This window comes from Abrus precatorius, unplaced genomic scaffold (genome assembly GCF_003935025.1).
Source record: "Abrus precatorius isolate BTA unplaced genomic scaffold, Abrus_2018 Scaffold8, whole genome shotgun sequence".
In the NCBI taxonomy this organism is placed as follows: domain Eukaryota; kingdom Viridiplantae; phylum Streptophyta; class Magnoliopsida; order Fabales; family Fabaceae; genus Abrus; species Abrus precatorius.
The window spans coordinates 21,585,493-21,609,462 of NW_020874428.1; the positions used below are offsets into that span (position 1 = coordinate 21,585,493).

The 23,970-nt window shown below is 28.1% G+C and overlaps 3 protein-coding genes across 7 annotated transcripts; 2 read left to right on the forward strand and 1 right to left on the reverse strand.

The window, feature by feature from the left end:
- Window positions 1-616: 616 nt before the first annotated feature.
- On the reverse strand, window positions 617-3,438 carry LOC113874936 (biogenesis of lysosome-related organelles complex 1 subunit 1). Of its 4 annotated transcripts, none has more exons than XM_027513244.1 (3): window positions 3,305-3,411; window positions 3,019-3,224; window positions 617-731 (listed from the first exon to the last, which is right to left on the reverse strand). In XM_027513244.1, exons 1-3 carry the CDS (start codon window positions 3,393-3,395, stop codon window positions 675-677), a joined length of 354 nt encoding a protein of 117 aa, XP_027369045.1. In that variant the 5' UTR covers window positions 3,396-3,411; the 3' UTR covers window positions 617-674. The 4 variants fall into 4 exon arrangements, 3 of the variants coding, with proteins under 3 accessions (XP_027369045.1, XP_027369047.1, XP_027369044.1); XR_003506116.1 differs by lacking the exon at window positions 617-731 and adding an exon at window positions 1,187-1,827 and having other exon boundaries at window positions 1,911-3,224; XM_027513246.1 differs by lacking the exon at window positions 617-731 and adding an exon at window positions 1,187-2,213 and having other exon boundaries at window positions 3,305-3,438.
- A 3,363-nt stretch (window positions 3,439-6,801) lies between these two features.
- LOC113874932 (peroxidase 4-like) lies at window positions 6,802-23,576 on the forward strand. 2 transcript variants are annotated; one of them, XM_027513239.1, is made up of 6 exons: window positions 6,802-7,091; window positions 8,493-8,684; window positions 8,863-9,031; window positions 10,412-10,831; window positions 20,648-20,665; window positions 23,553-23,576. In XM_027513239.1, the coding sequence occupies exons 1-4, from the start codon at window positions 6,849-6,851 to the stop codon at window positions 10,804-10,806; spliced, it is 999 nt and encodes a 332-aa protein (XP_027369040.1). In that variant the 5' UTR covers window positions 6,802-6,848; the 3' UTR covers window positions 10,807-10,831; window positions 20,648-20,665; window positions 23,553-23,576. The 2 variants fall into 2 exon arrangements, with proteins under 2 accessions (XP_027369040.1, XP_027369039.1); XM_027513238.1 differs by lacking the exons at window positions 20,648-20,665; window positions 23,553-23,576 and having other exon boundaries at window positions 10,412-11,143.
- Window positions 20,125-23,710, forward strand: LOC113874931 (peroxidase 4-like). Its single transcript, XM_027513236.1, has 4 exons — window positions 20,125-20,409; window positions 21,582-21,773; window positions 22,089-22,257; window positions 23,136-23,710. Exons 1-4 carry the CDS (start codon window positions 20,164-20,166, stop codon window positions 23,528-23,530), a joined length of 1,002 nt encoding a protein of 333 aa, XP_027369037.1. The 5' UTR covers window positions 20,125-20,163; the 3' UTR covers window positions 23,531-23,710.
- The last annotated feature ends 260 nt before the right edge of the window (window positions 23,711-23,970 follow it).

Genomic DNA, 23,970 nt, shown 5'->3' on the forward strand with positions numbered 1-23,970 from the left:
AAATACAGAACAGGCTTTGAGACACGCTCACAACATAATTTATACAAGCTTCTCAATAATTATTTATAATTGAAAAAAAAAAAAGTACGTAAAATGTGTAAAATTTCTTGAGTAAAATAAAAATTAACTTGTATATCTTAATTGTTTCAGGAAGACTATTCTCTATACCAAAAAACCCACAAGTGTTGGTTGGAATTCTTTTGGACACAAGTGATCAAAGATTTCCTATTGGACAATATAGGAAACTTGGGTTATTCAAATAATGTTGAAACTGATCACTTAAAAATATTTACTCTCATAATTACACACGATACGTAAATTGTTCTCTTTTTCTTCTTGTGAGAGATACATAAAACCAAATTAAGAACTACCGGTACATCGACATCAGAAACCAGTCATCATTCCATAAATCACACGAGTAATCAATCTCGTCATAGATGGTGGATTTAGGTGGACACTTTTAGCTCTTTTCATGTAAATATTATTTTGCTCTCTTGTTCCTCCTATATAAATAATATAACAATCACTGTTTAACTTTTTAAGGTTAATAGCCCGTGCTTGTTAATTTGATTGATCTTCTATCAAATAAGAGTTGTGAAAGGAAAGTGAACAAAGTGGAAGTGTACAAATCACAGTTGTCGAACATGCAAGATAACTAGTGGAATTGTACAAGTTTACAATTCTAGTAGGAAAACAAGGTTGTCCAAATCAAGCTTGTTACATGATGAAAGCTGCACATTCATGACCAAAGAATTCAACATGTTCGGTTTCTGAAAACCAGAAATTCATGGCATCCAGACAGTGACTCTTGAAGTTCAAATCGTTTTCTGCAAGTCTGTTCTGTTATCACTTATCAGTGTTATATGTAAACTGTTATATCACTTATGTGCTCATTTATATGTAAACTCTTATGCCTTTAGTTAAATTATTAGCATGATGATTCTGTTTTGTTGATTTCTAATATGGTTTGAAACAATGGGAACTTGGGATGTTGTACGAAAGTTAAGCTTATTAAATGCATTGTACATAATATTTTTGTAGTTAAATAACCAAGTTATGTAACTACGTTATGAACAGAATTATGTTGCTTGAGTAGTAACATTTCCCCCAATTAGATTTTTTAAATATTATTTTTTTTTCGGTAATCTCATACAAGTTTACAAGTTGAACTACAACTCAACCCCACTGATGAACCACGAGTTTATATAGATTCTCAAGTTTGACAACCTTGGTCCATCTGTTACAAAGAAAACATTAAAGGAAAGGAGGGGAAGGGGAGAGGGGGAATTGTGAGAATACATAGGTCAAATTCCTTTGCAAATCTAATCTAAACACACCCTTAAACAATCCATGGGTAAATTTTACCAAACAAAGAAATTGTTGAGGAAGTTAGTTATTGCTAAAAATTAGGGACTAATACTCTACCCAGTTACACCAAACTCTGGAAAGAGCACAATGACAAAGCATCTGTTTTTTTTTTCCTGTGCTCCTTTACAGTGAGTATAAAAGCATTTAAACTAAACTTTCATGAAGCTTGATAATAAAAAACATAACTTATCATCAAGATTGTATTAATCAATATATTTTTGCTACTTCAAGCCAGTTACTTTGCAAAAACAAGACAAATGATCATCTAATAAACTGCTACATGATACTGGGTATTATTCCTAGAATAAAAATGATGAATCAAAGGGGACTAGAATTACATTGTGATGTGCAATAAAACTAGCTACAAGATCACTCTTGGTGAATGTTCTGTATAGCTGCAGTGATACTTTTACAGTCATATTCCAGGATCTTCATCCAGTTCTCAAAATCTCCAATTTCCTACGAGGGCAGGTGAAAGTTAATAATAAGCTAAGAAAATTTTATAAAAACAATAACTAAATAATAAGTTAAGCATAGAGCACCATTTAGATGACTTGACTTTGACCATTAACATGGTATGGTACTACAAAGAAAATACAGAACTTATTATAGTATAGATTATAATAAGAGTAAATATTCAAATTGGTACCTTAAAGTGACACTCTGTTTACCTTTGAACCTGAAAGCTTTGGTTAGTATACTTGGCATCAAATATGTTAACTTGCTCACAATTTAGTCCTTTTTGAGAACTAAATTCCTCAAAGTGTAGATGTGTATAATTTGGTTTGCTCTAATCTTAAATATATTAATTTTTCTTATATTTCACTTCCATTTGCTTCCATCTTCTGTAAGGGAAAAGACCATAGTATAGTTAACACATTCAGGGACTAAATTATTTAAACTGAAACTTTCAATGATCAAAGATAAACAAAATTTCACTCTAGGGGATCAAATTATATATTTACTCTTACAATAATATATGCCAAATTCAATCATCCAGTAAACATTAATCTTCTCCCATCGCCATCTTTATACTCAATCATATGATTCTGCAGAAGGAGTCTAAAAAGAACAATTGTAGTAAACTGTTTATCGTATGGTCACTCTGCTACCAGATTGAAGCCTATTTCCACCATCGACCTTAAAATTACAACTAACTTAATTACAGGGACCTTTACTAACCATAGAACCAAACCTCTCAAATGTTTCATAAATTAAAAAATGCGAAAAAAGGAAACTCAAAAACAGTGTCACTAATCTAAAGCACAATGAATATTTGGCAAGAAGAAACATCACAGTCTAGGATTACTTAAGTTCAATTTATCAGCCCAATTACAATAAATTCAAGAGTAGGCATGTCAATCACAGCCCTTAACCTGTACCCTAATAAAAAAAATCACAACAACAATAATCATTTACAAATAAATGGCACCCGAATAATCATAATCTAGGTTGTTGTTTCGTTATATTTTCCTCCCAATCCACACAAACTAACCAAAGCCATGTCAATGTACAACACATAATAAATACATTAAATTTTAAAATGAAACACATTTCAAATTACAGTAAATACAACACATTGATTGATATAAAAACAATGGGGGCACATTGTACACACACATATGAATGATAAGAAGTGAGTAGTAGTACCTTGAGAGCGGTGTTGAGAGCATGAGTGGCAGCAAGCCATTGATCGGTTTGCTTCATGAACCTTGTGATGGTGGCAGAGAGAGTTCGAATTTCGAGCTCAATTCGCTTCTGGTTGATGAATGAATCTTGGACCCCACCATTGACGGCTTCCACCAACAGATCAGAGACGCGTTCGGCTTTTCTTATTGCATCCTTCTTGGCTTTCTCTGCATACCCACATGGAAAAACTTGGTGTTAGGAATGGGAAAGGAAACAAAATCGAAACTTGAAGGAGGGGGAAAGATACCTGTGTGATGGGCAAGGATGAGAGAATTGTGGTGGTGACGATGAAGCAATTGGTGCAGAGAAGCTTCTAACCCCTTTGCCTCTGCGTCCATTCCCACGTCACTTCTCTCATTCATTCTATTCTTAAACTTGGATTGTTTTGTTAGGTTTTATCTAACATGGACCATGTTCAAAGTTCCTCGCATGAACCAGTAAATTTCATCGTAGGATACATATTTGTTAAAATCAATGGTTAGGATGCATCCATTTATTAGTCATTTACAGTTTTAAAAATAAGGTTTTTATAATGATTTGCAATTCCATCCCTTATGAATTTGACTACACACAAGGTTTTTTGTGTGTGCTGCATTGAAATCATCATTTAATGGTTCATGGAGTACCCTTTGCATTAGATCATCGCAATACCTTTCTCTGCCACCATCAATCACAGAGAACACTAACGATCACCCAAGACCACATTACAACATCTCTAACAAATCAAAGAAAAGGATTGAAATGCAGTTTTCTTATTCATGAGTGTCTGTAAAAAAATTATCATTAAGGACTAGATAGCAAAAAAAAATCCAATTGGCACACATGAGAAAGTTTGAACCATACCCATGTTCACTTGACAAAGAGTCATTCACTGCTCACTACCATGTCATATCAATCAATACGACTTTTTTAATAAAATTTTATTAATTATTAAATTTAATATTACAAATTAAAGTTAACAACTTTTTTTTTTTAGAGTATGTTTAAGACTTGAGTTTAAGAAAAAAAAAAAAGAAAGATTAACTCTAATTTATGAGTTGTTAATTAGAAGGAGAAAATTTTAAAGATTTTTTTAAATCTTTCAAAGTCTTTTTAACTGTTAGTTTTTAAGTGCTCTTGATATGAAATTTTATAAAATTTTCTCTCTGACTTTTTTATTTTTTTCATTATTAGAATTTTATTTATTTTTTAAATATTAATTTTTTAAGTGAAAACTTTTTCAAAAAAATATAAAAAAATAAAAATATTAATTTTAAAATTATTAATTTTTAAAAAAATATATTTATTTTTTTATTTTTTATAAAAATATAAAATATAATAATATCATTTAACCTCTCCTCTCAATATTAAATATCCAATCAAAGAAATGGTTTAATCTCTTTCTTTCTCCTTTTCTTTTCCCTCTTCTCTTTCTTTTTCTAAACTCTTTCTCTCTTTTCCTTGCAGACTTGCAAATAAAATTTTAGAGAACATGTTTGTGAATTCTAGTACAAATCAATAATTATAAAAAGAACTACGGATAATGTAAAAATAGCATTTATAGTGAACAGCAAAATTTTATTTTAACACCACTTTTATAGCAATACTTATAATTTAGGCTAAAAGTGAGAAAAAAATATAAAATAAGATAAGTAATATGATCAAAACAGAAAAAAAAAAAAAGAATTATAAAAAGTATATATTTAAGAATTTGTTATAAGAATGTTAAATTTACAGGTTTAGAGAATTTGATGAAGTAATTTATTAGAGCTTACATACTTTACACCATTGTTTTTCTTATTTCCATCCAAAAGTGTGTAAATTTTGATTGAAAATTACATCATGATCCACTTAACAACATATTTATAATAATACTTAACACAAAACTCAAGATTTGTAGTCTTATTAATTATATCAGATTCAGGCATTTTTGATTGGGTAACTTTATGAACTGTTGAGCTTTCTTGACTCTCTTGCCTCAGCTAAGGCATCTTCATCGTCAACTTGCCAAAATGTAGGTATAATAATAGATCTTACCCGGTTAAGATAAGGAATGGTAATGAATTAGACGCCACAGAATGTTATAACATTCATCTTTATAATTATATTTTTTTTAAAAATATTTGTACTTAAATTTATATTTGTATCAATAGTAATTTTAATATTTATATTCTTATTTATTAGGTATATATATGTGTGAATCATATTTGTTATATTAGTTAAAATTAAAACATGTAACTTGATTAAAAAATATAATTAAAAAAGATTTAATTCCTAATAAAAAACATTACAAATAAAAAATTAAATTAATTAAAATTTATTTTACAAAAACTACATTCTACTTATAAAATATAATCACGAGTCAAGTAATAAATATTAATATCCGTATTTTATTTATAAAATTTTATTAATTATCCATTAAATTTTATACAAAATTTATCTTTGTTATATAATATAAATATAATAAAAAAATAGGACAGGGTTTAGGCAACTTTTGAATAGTCAAACTCGGCACATATTCTTTTTAATCATAACAGGCTAACAGCCAAACAGATATCTGCCATAGAATTTCAGTATTGAGGACAAATGACAAGCTATCAACTTAATTCACTTCGCCAAGTTAATAATAATCTTAATCATCTATTACGTATTTTTTATTTCTTAAATAAAAATTTAATTATTTAAAAAGTTAGATCCAGTGATAATATTTTATTAATAGGAAAATAAAAATCTTAAATTTTATATTTTTATTTAATTTGATCCATTTTTTATTTTTTATTTTTATGTTTAAAATAAACTGCAAAAATATTAAAATTTTATTTTAATTTCAATAAATACCAATTTAAAATTTATTTTATTAAAAATATGTTTTTGCTTTTTTCTTATAAAATATTTTTATTTTAAAAAGTTATAATTTGTGAGAAAATTTAATAATCTAAAGAAGCTTTTAATATGTGTATTATGAATTCCATATTTTACTAGTTTGCAACTCTACTTTTAATTAGTTGATAAAACATTTTTTTCATTGGCTTAAAAATAAAGTGTTGTCACATAAAAAAAAAACTATAAAAGACAAAAGCTAAAACCATCAATCCAATTCAAATAACAAAAACTGAAATAAATTTGTTTAACTTTTATTTTATTTTTTTCAAACCAAACTTTTAGAAATGATAATAAATAAGGCTTAAATAAAGTATTATAGTATTTATCCTTATACACATATTTTAAAAAATTATTTATCTTATTTCATATTTGTTACTCACAATTTTTTAATTAAAATACATCTTTAAATATTTTTTTACAAACTGATAAAATATAAATATTATTATAAAATAAAGTTTATTTTATAAATAGTCTAATAAAACTATTTATCTAAAATATTAAATTATAATATATTATATATCTAACTATAAGATAATTATTTTTCTAATTTTAGTGACGGTAAAGGGATATAAGTACTATAATATCTGTAGGTATCAAATTTTACAGATATATAATTATGTATATCCAAATTCAAACCTATTAAGCAAACATATACTCTACTTATTATTATTGTTTTTTTAGCGTATCCAGTAAATATAAAAATTAATTTCATTCCTACGAATCATCATATAATAAAATTAGATGATATTTTATCTCAAATTTAATATAAACTAAACCTCAAATACCCCATTAATTTGTCTAATTCTTGATGATTAGGTGAGTTTGAGTTGCCATTTCACAACGTCCTTCTGTGTCATGCTTCCCTATAAATTGATTAGCATGTTCCCTATATTGTATCGCATATTCTTCTAATTAAGTTTACAAGCAAAATGGCACTTTCTTCTCAATATTCTGCCATCTCAACATCATCATCTACAACCACTTTCTTTATAGCTTTGGGCATGCTTTTGCTTATAGGCAGTTCTTCGGCTCCACTTTCTGAGGACTTTTATGCTAAGAAATGTCCGAAGGTTTTTTATGCTGTAAAATCAGTTGTTCAATCTGCTGTCGCTAAAGAATCTCGCATGGGAGCGTCTCTGCTTCGCCTCCTCTTTCATGACTGCTTTATCAACGTATTTTACTCCTTAAATTTTTACTTTTCTTTAGTTGCTCGTAAATTATTTCAGTTTAATTTATTAAATACTCGACTAAGTTAAATTTGATTATTTAAATATGTTAAAGCTCAAATTTTACAAATTTAATATTGACAATATTTACTTAATTTTAATGTTTAAGAGTTATATTTTAAATAAGTGACTGTAGTTTTTAAAGAAATATATATACTATTTTTTAATAAAAAATTATTTTTAACCTTAAGTCATTATGCGTATAACATTATATTTTATTATTATTTTACTTTGATTTTTAACATAAAATATTCTTTAAATACTAAATTTTAAAATTGTTAATCAGGCTAAGCTCAAGTTTTAAACCTAGTTTATTTAAATAAATAAGTTAAACTTGATTATTTTTTTTAACACAAATCAAATTTAAGCATTGAGAATGGAATCTAACTTATTCATTTACTGTTCTGATAATTCATTTTAGTGTCCAGTGGACTAGCTCATGTCATAAATTGTAATAAAACTTTCGTTGGCAAGAAAATTTTCGAAGACAAGATTTCACATCATTCATACACATTCCTTTTTCTTTAGGAACGTAAGCCGTTGCATACAGATAATCTTACTAAATTACAAAGTGTGTAATACTATGTTCTTTTTGTTACATATGTTATTGACCATTTATACATATTTTTGTTTAATTCTTTCTAAGTTTCTGGTTCTTTCATCAAGTCTTGTTGGATGATGTGACAATACCTATATCACATTTCAAGCATAATTTAGAAAATGAAGTAAAAATGTAATTGTCCAAATGCTTTCATGCATGGTTATTAACATTATATATGCACCACTTGTTTTCATGACATAGGTGTTTCGGCCAACATGCCTTAGGCCCGAACCACTCGTAGAATGACTTTTACAATATTCAAATGTTATTGGTCGAATTTGAGTCGTCGTGTAATATTATATTGTATTTATAAAAAAAATTATCAAATTTTAAATCAAATGAGTATTTAACCTATTTTTAACAAGAAATAACAGTTTGAATTACAAATGTCTTATTGCCCCTTGATATTTATATATTGAATGTATATTTACATAAAAAATATTTATCAATATAATACATCATAGTATAAACTCAAAATGTTTATAAAAACAATTTTATTTTTGTTAAAAAAAATATATATTAACAAAGCTAATCCAACATTAAAGTACAGTAAATATCAATATTTTGTAGTGCTTCCACTACTTTATATTTAACTTTGGTGTTCTTTAAACATGTACCTCATGTAGCAAAGAAATGCTTCCTTCAAAGTAATTTTTTATGTCTGTCAATCAAATTTTTGTGAAGTCACTGTTCTGTCCTATAAAGTGCCTCTCTCTATATACAACTTACCAATTGCTTGCTAACAGGGTTGTGATGGATCAGTATTACTTGATGACACTTACTCCTTCAAAGGAGAGAAGACTGCTCCACCCAACAAAAATTCTTTGAGAGGTTTTGAGGTTATTGATGCCATCAAGTCTAAGGTGGAGGCACTTTGCCCCGGAGTAGTGTCATGTGCTGATATTGTAGCCATTGCTGCCCGTGACTCTGTTGTAATTGTGAGTTCAAAACTAATACATACATACATATATATTATATATATGAATGAATTCTTAAACAAATTTCAGAAAATTGGTTGCTCATAAAAGGGTCCTGAAATATTTATGATTTTATTTGGTAAATTGGGACCTGAATTTATTTATTTATTCACATGGTTTATTCAATTTGATGATGCAGCTTGGGGGGCCCTCTTGGAAGGTAAAACTTGGAAGAAGGGATTCGAAGACAGCCAGCTTCGACGATGCAAGCAGTGGTGTGCTTCCATCTCCCTTTTCTACTCTTAGCCAACTTATCTCAGGGTTTCATGCTCAAGGCCTCTCTGCCAAGGACATGGTTGCCTTATCAGGTATATGTCTTTTTCTCTTTTTTATAATTTGGCATTTCTCTCTCGTCTCTTTTCAATTATATGACACTCACTATATTTATTGTTTACAATATTATTAATTTTCATTAATACAAAATTGATATCGTATGTATAATTATTTTTCTCTCTTATTTTTATATATATTTTTATGTAAAATTAATACATCTCAAAGATGAATGGAACAACTAAAATGATTCCTTATCGTACAACAATCACAATTGAGATGACTGTGCACAATCCAATTGATTGTGGATTTGTAGACCTGGATGTGATATTTAAACAACCGCATACATTGCATGTTAATGACGTTATGCTCTCTCTCAGCTAAATGCCATGCGACTTCTAAACATGCATGAAAGAGCCAAGTGAAAAGGAAAGCATGCTTAACGAACTAGGAAAATTAAACGATAGCATTATTGATGGGATATGTTTGAATGTTTCCACCGTTAAAAAACAAAGAAGAAGAACGCCATTTATATATCATTTTCATCTTGTAGTCTAACCACTAGCTACTCTACCTCCAGAGTCTTTCATTATTTGTAATATTTATGTCACAAATTCAGTTTATTATAAACAAGATTGATGAATACTCTTATTATTTGACAAGTACTACACGGTGAAACTCAAATATAAAAATGTTAAACTAGTTATCAATTTTATTAGTGCATCAATTAATGTATTATACAGCATGTATGCAAAAAAAGACACTTTTTCAACTAGCTTTCACTGCGTAACAAGTTTAGTCTCTTGTCAACACTTATATGTGTCACAAATGTTATTGAGGTTAATATTAGATTATATCGGGGCTGGCTTAAATTATATCTAAGCTTAAAGTAAATTTGAAAATATTTTGTTAAATTAATTAAAATGACATACTAAAATTGTAATTATTTTATTTAAAATTGATTTTAATTTTAGGCATTTTTAAGATACATAATATCTTACTATATAATTATAATTAAATTTATTGAATTTTTTAATTAATATCAAAGTCAATTTATTTAATATTTATCAAAACACTGTTAACGTTAAGTAATATTTTGTTAATTTTAGATTTAAACGCTGAAATAACATGATTATTGACATTGTTTCATAAGAATTATATGCATAGTATGTAATTAATATTCATAATAATTCAATGTTGGTTGCTTTGCTTAGCTTTCTTTCAGTATTTACAATAATAAATAACAAAATGCGTATTATATTATAATATTTATTTTTAAATGATAAACAAAAACAATCAATATTAGCTTTTAGACTTTTTTTTATCTATAAACATTGGGAGTCTCAAGTATACTTGGTCTTCTGCCAAGCCTGGATTAGAGTACTCCTATTCAGTTGATGTTGCCTTTGTGGTTTCAGGAGCCCATACAATTGGGAAGGCAAAGTGTTCAAGTTACCGATCTCGCATATACAATGACACCATCATTAACAGTTTATTTGCTATGGCAAGGAAGAAGAACTGTCCAATAACAATAGGCTCACCAAAAGACAACAATGTAGCGATGCTAGACTTCAAAACTCCAAACCATTTTGACAACAGTTATTACAAGAACCTCGTCAACAAAAAGGGTCTCCTTCATTCTGATCAAGTACTCTTCAATGGAGGATCCACCGATTCACTGGTTAGACATTACAGCTATAATCCAAAGGCCTTTGAATCTGACTTTGTTAATGCAATGATTAAGATGGGAAATATCAAACCTTTAACTGGGTCAAAAGGGGAGATTAGGAGGCACTGTGGGAGACCCAATTAAATGAGGCAAAACAAATAGATTATAATTATGATATTTTGTTTTTTTGTCTTGATAAATTTTGTTTGTGTGGATATGTTTTTTTATTGGTGCACATGTAACCCAAAAGTGGGGGAGTTCTTTAGTGATGAATTGATTTGTTAAGCTGTTTTCTCGCGCCCTTGTCAAGTTTGTTGTTGTTTAGTTTGATTTTAGGTTTGCTGGGGTTGTTGTAAGGAATTAATCACAAAACATGTTTTTGACATGTAATTCTCTTTAAGGATGTGTTGTTAGGCCTGCAACAGTTGTAACGGTTCAACAATTAAGTAATGAAATTAAATAAATCAGGAACTATTTCGACACTTATTTCTTTTTATCAAATGATGGGCAAAAATATTGTGGCTAGATTTCACCAATTAAGTTTCCATGTGCGTAATCAATATTTATTCATTAAAGCAATTCATTTATGATTTAATATTGAATTCTATCTAAATAACTCATATCTGATTTCTTGATTTATAAATCCTCTAAAACCTATACAATTAATCCTTGATGCATACATGAATAAAAAAGTCTGATGAGGTTGAAAGAATTCACGCGATCATAGACTTATTGAATTATATTAATTATAGTCATAGAACCAATGTATGAAAGAATAAAGTACTTAATTTAAGAAGTATTATTAGTGTTATTAAATTCAGCTAGGCAGATCAGTTAGATTGGTAACCAAACTTATGACTGGTTCGATTCATGTTACTATGTATATTATCCATTTTAATATGAATAATATGTATATAGTATATTTGAACACAAAATCTTAAATATACATCAAAAGTGTTGTTGAGAAATTTTCACTCTACAAATGCATGATAAGGGGCCAAAACTCACACCTCCACTGCATCAAAATATTAGTGATACCTATTTTAGTATATACATTTATCTATTTTATACTATTATTATTATTATTATTTTATTTAATGGTTGAACTAGTTATTTGCTTTTGAATACAAACTACTAAAGTGTTGAGTTACTGCAGTGGGTCATAATGCTAAATTCGCATTTTTCATTATCAAAGAGTTAATATTTCCTTAATATGACATGGCCCAAAAAATACCATACTAAGAAGACAATTTCCCCAATATGACAGTGTGCATTGGTTGCCCCCCACCCCTTCCTATAAAGACACTCAAAACCTCCACTAAATGTGTAATTTGTAACAAGTAATTGATTTGATAATGTCTAAAATATAGTTTTAATTGTCTTTTTTACACATATATTTATTTATTTGAAGTTATTCTCCTTACATTAAATGAACTCTCCGTTCATCACAGGTACGTGTGTAATAGAACTCATTTGAAGAAATAGTATTACTAAAGTCATGGATCAAAAGATAGGTGTCTTGTCTACAGAACTGGGCCCAAACTTCATATCCAACAACAGCTATGATTCAAATATAATTTTAATTCACGAACAAAAAATATTTTAAATTTTAATTAAATTTTTTAATTTAAAAAAATTAACTATCGTAAAATTATTATTTTTTTACCTGATCTTTTATCTTTAAAGTTATGATTTTTTTTACCCTATGATTAAGTTGTTAAATATTATCGACATATATCATGTTGACTTGAAAAACAATAAATGAGAAATTCTATTAGAATAAAATGATGTTTTATAAAATGCAGACAATGAAACTAGGAAACGTATTCAGTGTTTTTTTTAATATGTCAGTGAGTATCTGTATTAAATTAGTCTTAAAATTTTTATTTGGATTCAATCAGGAAGAAAATTATATCTATGTATTCCTCCAATAAGATAACCTTAGCTTAATAGCTAGGTTTGAAATTTGCTAAGTTAACAATTATTCCAACTTCCACATGAGCGTCCAAGTTCTTCATACAAATCCATATCTATCCTAATTAACCTAGGTCTACAACTGCAGGTCGACCTTTATTTTTCAGTAGTCTTGGAAAACATCTATGTATTTTTTTAATAGAAAATAGCAATATAAGAGTTGGTATTTGGTAGAGTGGAAGTGGCCAACCTCATGTGCCTGCTGTTATTGGAATGGTAATAGTCCAAGGCAATTTTTAATTAATACTACGATGATGAAAGTTGTCATGTAGATCAATTAATATATATGCTATACTAAGTGGGACGAAGATGTAGAATACTTTGTTTTTCTATCCCTTTTTATTTCAATAAATTAAAGTAAATGAAAATGAGTTAGATTAAGAGCACAGATCTCCAGCTCATTAATTTGTCACAGTGCTGTTTGAATTGAGGGAATAAGCATATAATATGTGAAAGTTTTCAAACTCCAAAGGGTACCTCGATAACGAAGTGATAGCAACCAATTGCTTCTCTTCTACCCCCTCTGGCATGCGACAACCAAATACGACGAATTGTTAAAAATTAAACTTGAAGACCAAGATAAGAATGGTGAATTTATAAATAAATTGCCATTATTACACATTTTAGTCACATATGTTATTCTCTACTTGCTTCCTGACTAAACAAAATTGTTAAAACAATGACCACACATGCAGGTGAGGCATTAGATGATAAAAGCACATTAATTATTACAATTGTTGAAACTATTTATTTCAATGTTGAAATGCCTAAAAGGTAGATGCAAATTACTTTCTCCATGGATTTTCTCTCCTTTAAACTACCAAAGTGTAATTTGTTAAAATGTCAAATCTGTTCAATAATTGTCTTTGTCGCAGACAAGCGATCAATGATTGCGTTTATAGAATTATTAAAGTTAATCCCACGTTTGAAGCAACTTTTTATTGATTGGAATTCAAGTTTGAGGGACTTTTCTCCTCAGCCTCAACAAAAGCAAATGTTGGTATGTGATTGAAGCAGCCTCTTCTCGTGAAGTTAATTACCGTCCTTGAAGAATGAAGTTTATATAATAGTTTTAAGTAGCAAGAATAGAAATTTTGCATTGGATAAAAATAAACAAGATAAACAATATAATATGTTTTAAAATAGTGATTCAAACCAAAATCAAAATGTAATAAAATTGATGAAAGATTTAAATAGAAATTTTGTATCGAACATACACTGCACTGTGGATTGTTTAAGTAGCAAATATCTCTCATGTGAATAATTTTAAATCTTTTCACTTTTATGTTTATAATAATTTTATTAGTAAATAAAGAAAATATTAAATATTTTTACAAGATGATAAATATATTTTTTATTTAAAACGTATTTTTTACAATAAAAATTATTATTAAATAAATTATTGGAAAGATAAAAGAAAGCTCCTCTTGTATAACTGTTCTTAGTCACTCTCATCCTTTTCTCCGATATATTTTCTTACCTCTTAATTGATTTTTTTTTTTTTTTCTCTTTCCAATTATTTGACTTCAACTTTACTAACTTGTCCTTTTTAAATCTCATGTGAGTTTTAGCATCATATGCTTTTACGAGTCCTAACTTTGGTGGCCAAAGCTCTTTTTATTCATATCCTGCTATGTTCTGTTTGGCACAGTTGACCAAACGGAAACATAGAAAGGCACTCCAGCAAGATAAGAAAAATAAGAAAGAAATATGGATTTATGCAAAGAAAACTAAAACTTACATTAAAAAATAAGAAAAATAAATTTTTATCCTTTTTTACCCTTTTTTTATTTTTTATTTTCAATTGAATAAAAATTATTAATTGTTGCCTATCTTTTTCTATTTTCGTTCTTCTTGTCCTAATAAAGCATTAGTGTATATTTGTTTGTACATATAATGAGGTTTATACGGATAAAAATTTGTTGCTTTCACGTTTTGGCTTTGTAACCTTTGTACTCAAGATTGATAGCCTGTTTGGGAGAATTGGAACGGAGTTTTATACCATGAGAAGACAGCATTTCAACAGATATTTTATATATTGAAAATCGTGTAAAAATTTCCGTTTTCTCATAAACCATGCAGGTCATAAATAAATGATCAAACAAACACAGCATTAATCTCTGCTCAGATGGATTAACGATGTGATAAAAACTACATATTCAGAAAGTAAAAGCAAGATACTACCTCCATCCTTTTTACAAGAAATAAAAAATTAAATCTCTAGAATAAAAAAATAATTAAGTTATTTATATTTTTTATAAATATAAATTTTATTTTAAAAATATTCATGATATTAAATATTATAATTAGTAATTTATATAATTAATGATACTAAGGATATAAAAAAATTAATAATTAATATTTTTTGAATCTATCATTTATTTTCTATAATAAGAATCAAAAAAATATTCTATTTTATTTTTTATAAAAAAAACCAGAAGGAGTAATATATAGTACTACTTTACAGGAAAAATTATTTAAATAATTAGATCAAAATAAAAAATAATAAATTTTTTTTTTTTAAATTGAGAGGGCATGTACTCCTTAATATTGTTGGTCATTCTTGAATAAATATGGTTTGAGAAAAAGTGTTTCAGTTGAATATATTTATTAAAATAACTTAACTTCAAATTTGAGTTTTACCAAGTTTAAATGCTTTCTTTTTATCTTTATACTTCACGCTAACTTTTGAGTTAATCTTTATATATAAAGACAATTATAAAAATTTAAATAAAACTTACACAGAATGAATTAATGGTGTAACATTTTTTTAGAGTCATTTTATTATGAATTTTCATGTCAATAAAAATTATTGACTTTTGTAATAATATTAAAAAAATTTACATCAATAATACATTAGAGTTAATCTCATATAAATGTCAAATTAAAGGTTAATTATTGATATTTACTAACTGGTTTTCAACTTGCTTAAGCTAACGTAATTTAAACCTATTTATATTTATCAAAATCTATATATTGAATTTAAATTCTTATTTATAAATGGGAATAATTTTAGGAATAATTTTTATTTTGTTATGTATTCTTCTTATATTTTGTATTTAATTTTTTATTTAAATTTAATTTAAATGTTGAATTTTTATATTTTATAATTTAGTATTAATAACAAAAATATTTATATTTTTATTTGATCAAAATTTCTTAAATTTAGATTTGTCAAGTAATATATATATATATATATATATATAATTTAAATTTTATTTTAATTAAATAATATCTTTGTAGTAAAAGAAACTCACTAATTTAAATTAATTGTTTGTGAAACTGCTTGATTGTTCGGATTTCATTTTATATGAAGATTTTGATTGACAAAAGGCCATTGATTAATAATTGTATGCCTATATATGCGTGAATTACATAGCCCAAAATTAAGAATTTAAAGGGAGAAATGTAATTGGAATGATAAATCATGATTAGGTACAATTTCTCCTTGAAATTATTGTGCAATTTAGTCAAATTCATATGGAGCTGGCAACTTTTTAACTAACCCATAATTTTCACGTGAAATAAGCTTTACAGATTTGATTTTTCTGCCCTACTTTCATTTTCTTTGATGATAAATCAACATTAATGCTCCAAGTATTAAATATATAGTATTAGATAGGGATCCCAATTAAGCCATCTTCCCTTAATTTGATAAAGACAGAAATCTAATAATAAGATAAAGACACCATATTCGATATTAATTTTACAGAATTTATATCCTCTTATATTATTAAGTATAGATTCATTGTGATTAATTGTTGATTCTTTAATTAAATTTAATAAAAAATAATTTTTCTCTTTATTACATGATTATATATCATTTATTTAATAACATAAAAGAATTTAAATGTAAATTTGTACCCAATTTTTCAAATATTATCTTCATATAAATATTAAGACTAATATCAAAGTTTGTGTGTAGCATACAATAATCAAATTAAAGTTTAGAATAATATGCAAGTGCAGTTATATGTCTTTACACGTAGTATTAAGCGCAAATTAAATTAAATTAAATTATCTCTACTATATTATTGGCAAGACAGATTTACGTTAGTGTCCACGCTACAGCTATCTTATCTTTTAAAGTCAAGGCTTGCTATCATTTTTGTATTACCTTTCTTTGACTGGAATTGCTCGCAAAAATTCTTCTAACTGAATTAAATAATAGGAACAATAAATATTATTGAAATGGGAAAAACACCCTTATAATTAATTATCCTAACAACTCTACTGTGCTGACTATTGCAAACCACGAAGCACATTACTTTAAAATATATCATCTTTTATTTTAAATTCTCATTTGGTTTACACTAATTAACTGTATGCATACAAAAACCTATATTTATTAAACGCGCGTGATGGGATATATATATATATATATATATATAAACCATGTGTCACAATATTATGGATAACTAAAGAAATTAATTGACACGTAACTATTAACTATGGATGAGGTTTGTTGCTGTTTCAGCCGACACTCAATGATGCATGCATACGTTACTGCAGCCAATTTTATATAATCAAATAAGGCTGTGTTTGTTTAGTTTTCATTGCAGCAAAAAATAATGGATATTTAGATTACAATAACAAAACCTTATAATGTATCCTTCGAAAAGAGTCGGAGCCCTTCCATATTATGCTGACATTAATGATTATTGTTTAGTTAATTATTGATGACGAAACTACGTGGATGACACCTTATATATCTAAGCAGAAAAGGTGTTTTTCTTGTTGATTTTGAATTTTCTTTTATGAAGAAAAAGAGATAGCAGAGTACAGCTGAGAGAGAGGAAAGAAAAAGTGGTGATTGATGTTTTTTCACGTGTAAGTACGTAATATTTTTTTAACTCGCTTCCCTTTCTTTTCTTGTCAAATTTTCGCTTACTGATTTAACGTTTTATTCCATTTGTGTTCCATAAAAGACCAAAGCAGTATTTCATTACAAAGCAATGGAGCCTAGACACGTGCCATCAAGATTAACATCAATGAAGAAAAATATTTAAGAAAGGGATTTCATTACAATATTTTTTTTTTGCCGAAAAAGAAAAAGAAAAAGAAACAGAGAGCCCAAACAGGCATGGTTGCAAAAAGTGATGTCTGCTAAGGTCCGTGAAAGAGTGAAGAAGAGTTTGTTTTCTTTATTTATTTTTACAGTTTCCACAGACCACAGTGGCGTGCACTGCAAAGCCTCCTATTCCACTTTGACTGTAACTCGTGAATTATTCATTCCAAATTGGCGAATTAGTACTCGTTTGTATACTTCTTTTTTTCTTAAATATATTTGATCACTATCTTTTTCTTTTTTCTTTTATTTTTTATTAAAACTAAAAAAGACAAAAATTTTAAAACAAACTAAAGAGTTATGTAAGTTTTTTGTTGTTGTTGAGATTTAATGAAGCAATAGATGAGCATTATTTCTATGGAATATAAAATATTGGAGATTAGATAATATTAAAATATTGTATTTATTATTTAACTCATAATCTGATATTATTAATTTTTTATGATGTATCACTCTTTTGTTGATCATCCGTTTATTATAAACCAAATCTTCGTTATATTTAAGCAAGAGACATGATTAATTAAAAAATAATAATATTATATTTTTCATTGAAAAAAAAGTAGTTGAGAATAAAAGAAAGGTGATAAATGATTTAATTTCGTATATAGAGATACATTATTATTTCATTTCAAAAAATGTTACGCATTTAAAGATATAATCCATATTCTTGCACGGTAAATTTTTTATGTAATATACGTATCATTTTAACTTTTGCTAATGATTAGGATATTTTTCTTTTAGGGAACATGTATGTGAATCTTACATAAGAATCAATACGTAGAAAAGAAGGTATTATTCTAGTGAATAATGAGGGTAAGAATAATTCTATTATCACACCATATTTCTAATTTCTACAGTTTGGGAGAGAAGAAATGAGAGATAAAAATAATGTGATAGAAATAAAGAAAAAACAAAAATGATAAAAAGTGTTTATAAGATTATTCTTTGTAAATATAACATTACGCTCTAAAGAACAATATTCACATATTGTGGTTAATGTGCAAATTTGTAAGAGCATATACGTGAAATTATCGTTTATTTATATTTTTTCTTTCAAGCTATGCGTGTAAATATTGACTGAAAAGATTAATATGATACACTAAATAAGATATTTTCAAAAGAGTAGTTATTTTTACAAATATTTCTCACAATAATATTTATATTAAAAAAACATAAGGATCAAGATGAGAGAGAAGTGTATGACAAAATGGATGATTTAATATAAAGAGCTAGATTATTATTCTTTCTAAAAACAACTTGTGATAGTATTTGATTTCACCTGTTTTAAAACATTGAAGAAGATTTTCTTCCGGTGTAATCTACTCAATTTTTTTATTCAAAAAAACTTATGAATCAGTCACTATCTTTTAAATAAATTGCGAATATTAACACATGCACCCAAAGATGCTACCCAAAATTATTTCTGATGCTCTACTTCTAATAATAAAAACGTGTGGCAGAAAACTAGCGAATTAATTAATGGTAACATAGCAAAACTCAGATGAATATTAACAGATGCTAATGGGTGGTAGGTTTCGTGGGATTGCTATGGTTGGAAGATTAGCACCACAACACCTTGATGCTGGTGTTTTAGTGTAAGCACTGAAACAACAATGCAAACAATGAACAAGCAACGAATTTTCATTATCTTTCTATGAACTTATAATGCCCTTAAGATTTTAATTGAAGCTCCGCCACTGGTTTCTATAATGTATTCATGAAATGAACGTTAAATGATGATGATGATTGATGCGGATAAGACCCAAATAATACTTCTGCAACAGTGAATATATATTTTTATTCTTACAACAAAATGCAGCAATTTTGATAGGGTAACTTCATGAATTGTCGAGCTCTCTAGGCTATCTTGCCTGAGCCTGCATGGCATCTTCATAATCAACTTGCCAATAAGTGGGGCACAATATATCTTAGCTGGTTAAGATTCGATTTTGTTCATCATCACATTTTCATCAATTAGTTTATTAGATATTATATAATAGCACATCTTGCGCAATACAAGTAGCATTTCTCTTTGTTGTATAATATAATAAACAAATAGCATGGTCCTTTTACAACTTTTGAATAGTCAACCTAAGGACATATTCTTTAATCGTAAGCAGCCAAACAAACGTCGACCCTACAATTTCAATAATGACAAATGCATGGAAGCTAATGTTCTGATAAAGTTCATTTCACCATACCTTGTGTTTCCCAAATTACAAAATATAAAACAAGTTGTTATTAATTTACAAAATTTATCCCATTCAATCAGTCAATTCAATCCACATTTTCCTGACTTAGAGTAATGTTTTGTGCCATGCACTAATTTGTCTAGTTCTTTATGATTAGGTGAGCATGAGTTGCCATCTCACACACCCTCTTTGCGTCACACTTTCTCTCTATATATTGTAGCGTGTTCCCTCCATGCTCTCTAAGACCATCCATCTTTACTTGGCAAAATGGCACTTTCTTCTTCTCGATATTCTCCCTTCTCATCTTCATCTTCAACAACCATTTTCTCTACAGCTTTGTGCATGTTTTTGCTTATCGGGAGTTCTTCGGCTCAACTCTCTGAGAACTTCTATGCTAAGAAATGTCCCAAGGTTTTCTATGCTGTAAAATCAGTTGTTCAATCTGCTGTGGCTAAAGAACCTCGCATGGGAGCATCTCTCCTTCGCCTCTTCTTTCATGACTGCTTTGTCAATGTAAATTATTCCTAACCTAAGTTCTAAAGTTTTTTATTACTTTTGTTTAGTTATATAGGCTAACTTATGATTAGATCATTTTTTAATAAATACTTATGAAAAAAGAAATAAAAAATTTAATAAATTTAGTTTTAAAAAATATATAATTAAGTTACACATTTTAACTTTAAAAAATGTTAAATAAAAAAGCTTTATTAAAAAATGAAATACATAAGTTAATGTTAATTTATAAAAAGAAATTCATTTTTTTTCTTGAATAAATATTTTTTGATAGTTTATCTAAACTGATCGTACCATATACTATTATCGAGAGAAGTTCTTTTTAGCATCCAATGGGCTAGATCATGTGATCATAAATCGAAACAAAACATTTTTTCAATGTTGAGATTTCACATCGTTCACATAATATTTCTTCCTCTAAGAATGTTACACGTCTTATTAAATTTCAAGTGTTTAATAGTGTAATATTATGCTCTTTACATGTTATGTTCTAGACCATATTTATACGTATTTTCCTTTCTTTATAAGTTTCTATCTCTTTCAACATGTCTAATTGGGTGATGTGACCTCGCCAATAATGACACCTTTCAAGCATAATAAAAAAAATGAAGTAAAAATATTCTTATCCAAATGCTTCCATGGTCATACATGCACCACTTCTTTTCAGGACACGTTTTTCGGCCCTAAGAGCATAGGTCCGAATATCTAGTAGAATGAATTTAATAATATATTTAAATATTCTTAGTCGAATTTGAGTCATCATATAATATTACACTGTATTTAAAACAAATTAAGTATTTTATATACAAGTAAAATCTTTCTTATATATTCGTACTGCCATTTTTATTTTCATTAATTTACTTTGCACAATACATTAATTTGACACAATACACATAACGATGCCAATTAATATACCATTTAAGCAAAAGACTGAATGACAAAATGTCTCATTGCCCCTTGATATACATTGATTTTATTTTGTCTTAAGAATGAATACTTTCAACTTGTTCAATTATCCACATACTTGCTAATACTTTATATACAGTTATCCGCATGTTCCTCCTAAGTAATATTTTATGCCTATCAATTGGATTTCAGTAGAGTCACCATCTTGTTGAAGTGATTTTCAGTGTCCAACTTACCACTATTTGTTGTTACATAATTGGAAACAGGGTTGTGATGGATCAGTACTGCTTGATGACACTTCCTCCTCCAAAGGAGAGAAGACTGCACCACCCAACAATAAATCTTTGAGAGGTTTTGAGGTCATCGATGCCATCAAGTCTAAGGTGGAGGCTGTATGCCCCGGAGTAGTGTCTTGTGCTGATGTTGTAGCTATTGCTGCTCGTGACTCTGTTGCAATTGTGAGTCAAAACCAATATATTCATATACATACACACACGTGTATATGTTTATGTAATTATATAATAAACATTGAATTTCAGGACTATTTCTGAACAAATTCGAAAAAACTGGTTTCTTTCACAAAAGGGTCTTCTTATATATAACTTTTTTAAGTGATACCGTGCCTATCAACTGACTTTTAAACTTAAATCATTTATGTATAATTGTACAGTTTAAATTTTAAAAGTATGTCTTAAAATATAAACTATTCTCACTAAATAGATATATAACATTGATTTATTCTTCTGGTTTATTGATTCAATTTTATCATGCAGCTTGGAGGGCCTTTTTGGAAGGTTAAACTTGGAAGAAGGGATTCCAAGACAGCCAGTTTCAAGGATGCAAGCAGTGGTGTGATCCCATCTCCCTTTTCTACCCTAAGCAACCTTATCTCAAGGTTTCAAGCTCAAGGGCTCTCTGCCAAGGACATGGTTGCCCTGTCTGGTATATGTCCTTTTCTCTTTTTCTAGCTTGGCTTTTATCTATCTTCTTTCATCCATTATGGGACAGTCTTTGTTGTTACTAATATATTATTGAAATAATATATTTTGAAGATGGGCCGACTCTTTACAATCGAGTGGCTTTTCCTTAATAATTTAATTTCGTTATTAAAATAACTAAAAATTAATATTGTATATTTTTTTATCTTTATTATCTTACTTATTTCTTTTTCTATATCCACATTTATCTCTAAAAATAATACATCTTAATCAAAAAAATATAAAAAAGCCACTTTTAATAGTTCAAGAAACATCGTCCTTCATCATTTCAACACATATGGTGGATTCTGTGAACTTGGATGTGACATTTGAACAACCACGTACATTGCATGTCGTGTATTTCTCTCAGCTATAAGCCATGTGATTGCTAAACAGAAAGAGTAAAGTGAAAAGACAAGCATGTTTAATTAACTAGGAAAATATAAGAACTATTGATTGGCCATGTTTGAATGTTTCCACAGTCAAAAACAAGAAACAAAGAAATAAAGCACACCATTTATATATCATTTTCAGCTTGCAGCCTATCACTCTGCCTTGAGTGTTTCATTATTTGTATATTCATGTTACGTATTCAATTTATACACTAGATTAATAAATATACTTATTATTTGACCAGTATTATGTGGTGAAATTCAAACATAAAAAATTGTTATCAAATTTATTAGTGCATGATCAATTGTACTATACTCTATTTATAAAAAAGAAATGTTCAACTAGGTTCAATTATCTTTCATATTTAGTGTCTAGTTAAACATTTTATGTCACAAATGTTCTTGAGATTAGAGTACTCCTATTTATTTGATGTTTCCTTTGTGGTTTCAGGAGCCCACACAATTGGGAAAGCAAGGTGTGTTACTTTCAGAGATCGTGTATACAATGACACAAACATTAACAGTTTATTTGCTAATGCAAGGAGGAGGAACTGTCCAAGGATTAGTGGCTCAATAAAAGACAATAATGTAGCAGTGCTAGACTTCAAAACTCCAAACCATTTTGACAACAACTATTACAAGAACCTCATTAGCAAAAAGGGTCTCCTTCATTCTGATCAAGTACTCTTCAATGGAGGATCTACTGATTCATTGGTTAGAGCTTACAGCAATAATCCAAGGGCCTTTGCATCTGACTTTGTTACAGCAATGATTAAGATGGGAAACATAAAACCTTTGACTGGGTCAAAAGGAGAGATTAGAAGGCACTGTAGGAGAGCCAATTAGAGGGCATAAAACAAATGGATTATAAATTATGTGTGTTTATGTGGGTATGTTTTTTTATTGATACATGTACCCCAAAAAAGGGGAGGGGGGGGGGGGGGGGGCGCTCTTTTGTGAGTTGATCCTTTGAGGTGTTTTCTAGCGCCTTGAAAAATTGTCTTGTTGTTAAGTTCAATTTGAATTTAATTGTAGTTATTGTAAGGAAATAATTACAAAGCATGTTTTTGACGTGTATTGTCTCTTTAAGGATGTCTTGTTAGGCCTACAACAGTTGTAATGATTCCAAAAAAATGTAATACAGTGTAAGTAGATTATTGTTTCTTGTAAGAATTAATTTTAATATGTATTAGTTTACTGATTTAAATTAATTTGAAGTTATTAAAATTGAAGAGGATTATAAATTTAATAATTAAATGACTAAAGAAAAAACGAAATAAAAAATG

What these genes read in the sequence shown, in the direction of transcription:
- LOC113874936 (XM_027513243.1), bottom strand. Translation starts at nt 3,419, where the DNA reads ATGAATGAGAGAAGTGACGTGGGAATGGACGCAGAGGCAAAGGGGTTA. An exon ending in CATCCTTGCCCATCACACAG is followed by an intron (nt 3,225 to 3,304) that starts GTATCTTTCCCC and finishes GTGGGTATGCAG; the next exon opens with AGAAAGCCAAGAAGGATGCA. An exon ending in CTCTCAACACCGCTCTCAAG is followed by an intron (nt 1,828 to 3,018) that starts GTACTACTACTC and finishes CTGCCCTCGTAG; the next exon opens with GAAATTGGAGATTTTGAGAA.
- LOC113874931 (XM_027513236.1), top strand. Translation starts at nt 20,164, where the DNA reads ATGGCACTTTCTTCTTCTCGATATTCTCCCTTCTCATCTTCATCTTCA. An exon ending in CTCGTGACTCTGTTGCAATT is followed by an intron (nt 21,774 to 22,088) that starts GTGAGTCAAAAC and finishes TTTATCATGCAG; the next exon opens with CTTGGAGGGCCTTTTTGGAA. An exon ending in GGACATGGTTGCCCTGTCTG is followed by an intron (nt 22,258 to 23,135) that starts GTATATGTCCTT and finishes TTGTGGTTTCAG; the next exon opens with GAGCCCACACAATTGGGAAA.
- LOC113874932 (XM_027513239.1), top strand. Translation starts at nt 6,849, where the DNA reads ATGGCACTTTCTTCTCAATATTCTGCCATCTCAACATCATCATCTACA. An exon ending in TTCATGACTGCTTTATCAAC is followed by an intron (nt 7,092 to 8,492) that starts GTATTTTACTCC and finishes GCTTGCTAACAG; the next exon opens with GGTTGTGATGGATCAGTATT. An exon ending in CCCGTGACTCTGTTGTAATT is followed by an intron (nt 8,685 to 8,862) that starts GTGAGTTCAAAA and finishes TTGATGATGCAG; the next exon opens with CTTGGGGGGCCCTCTTGGAA.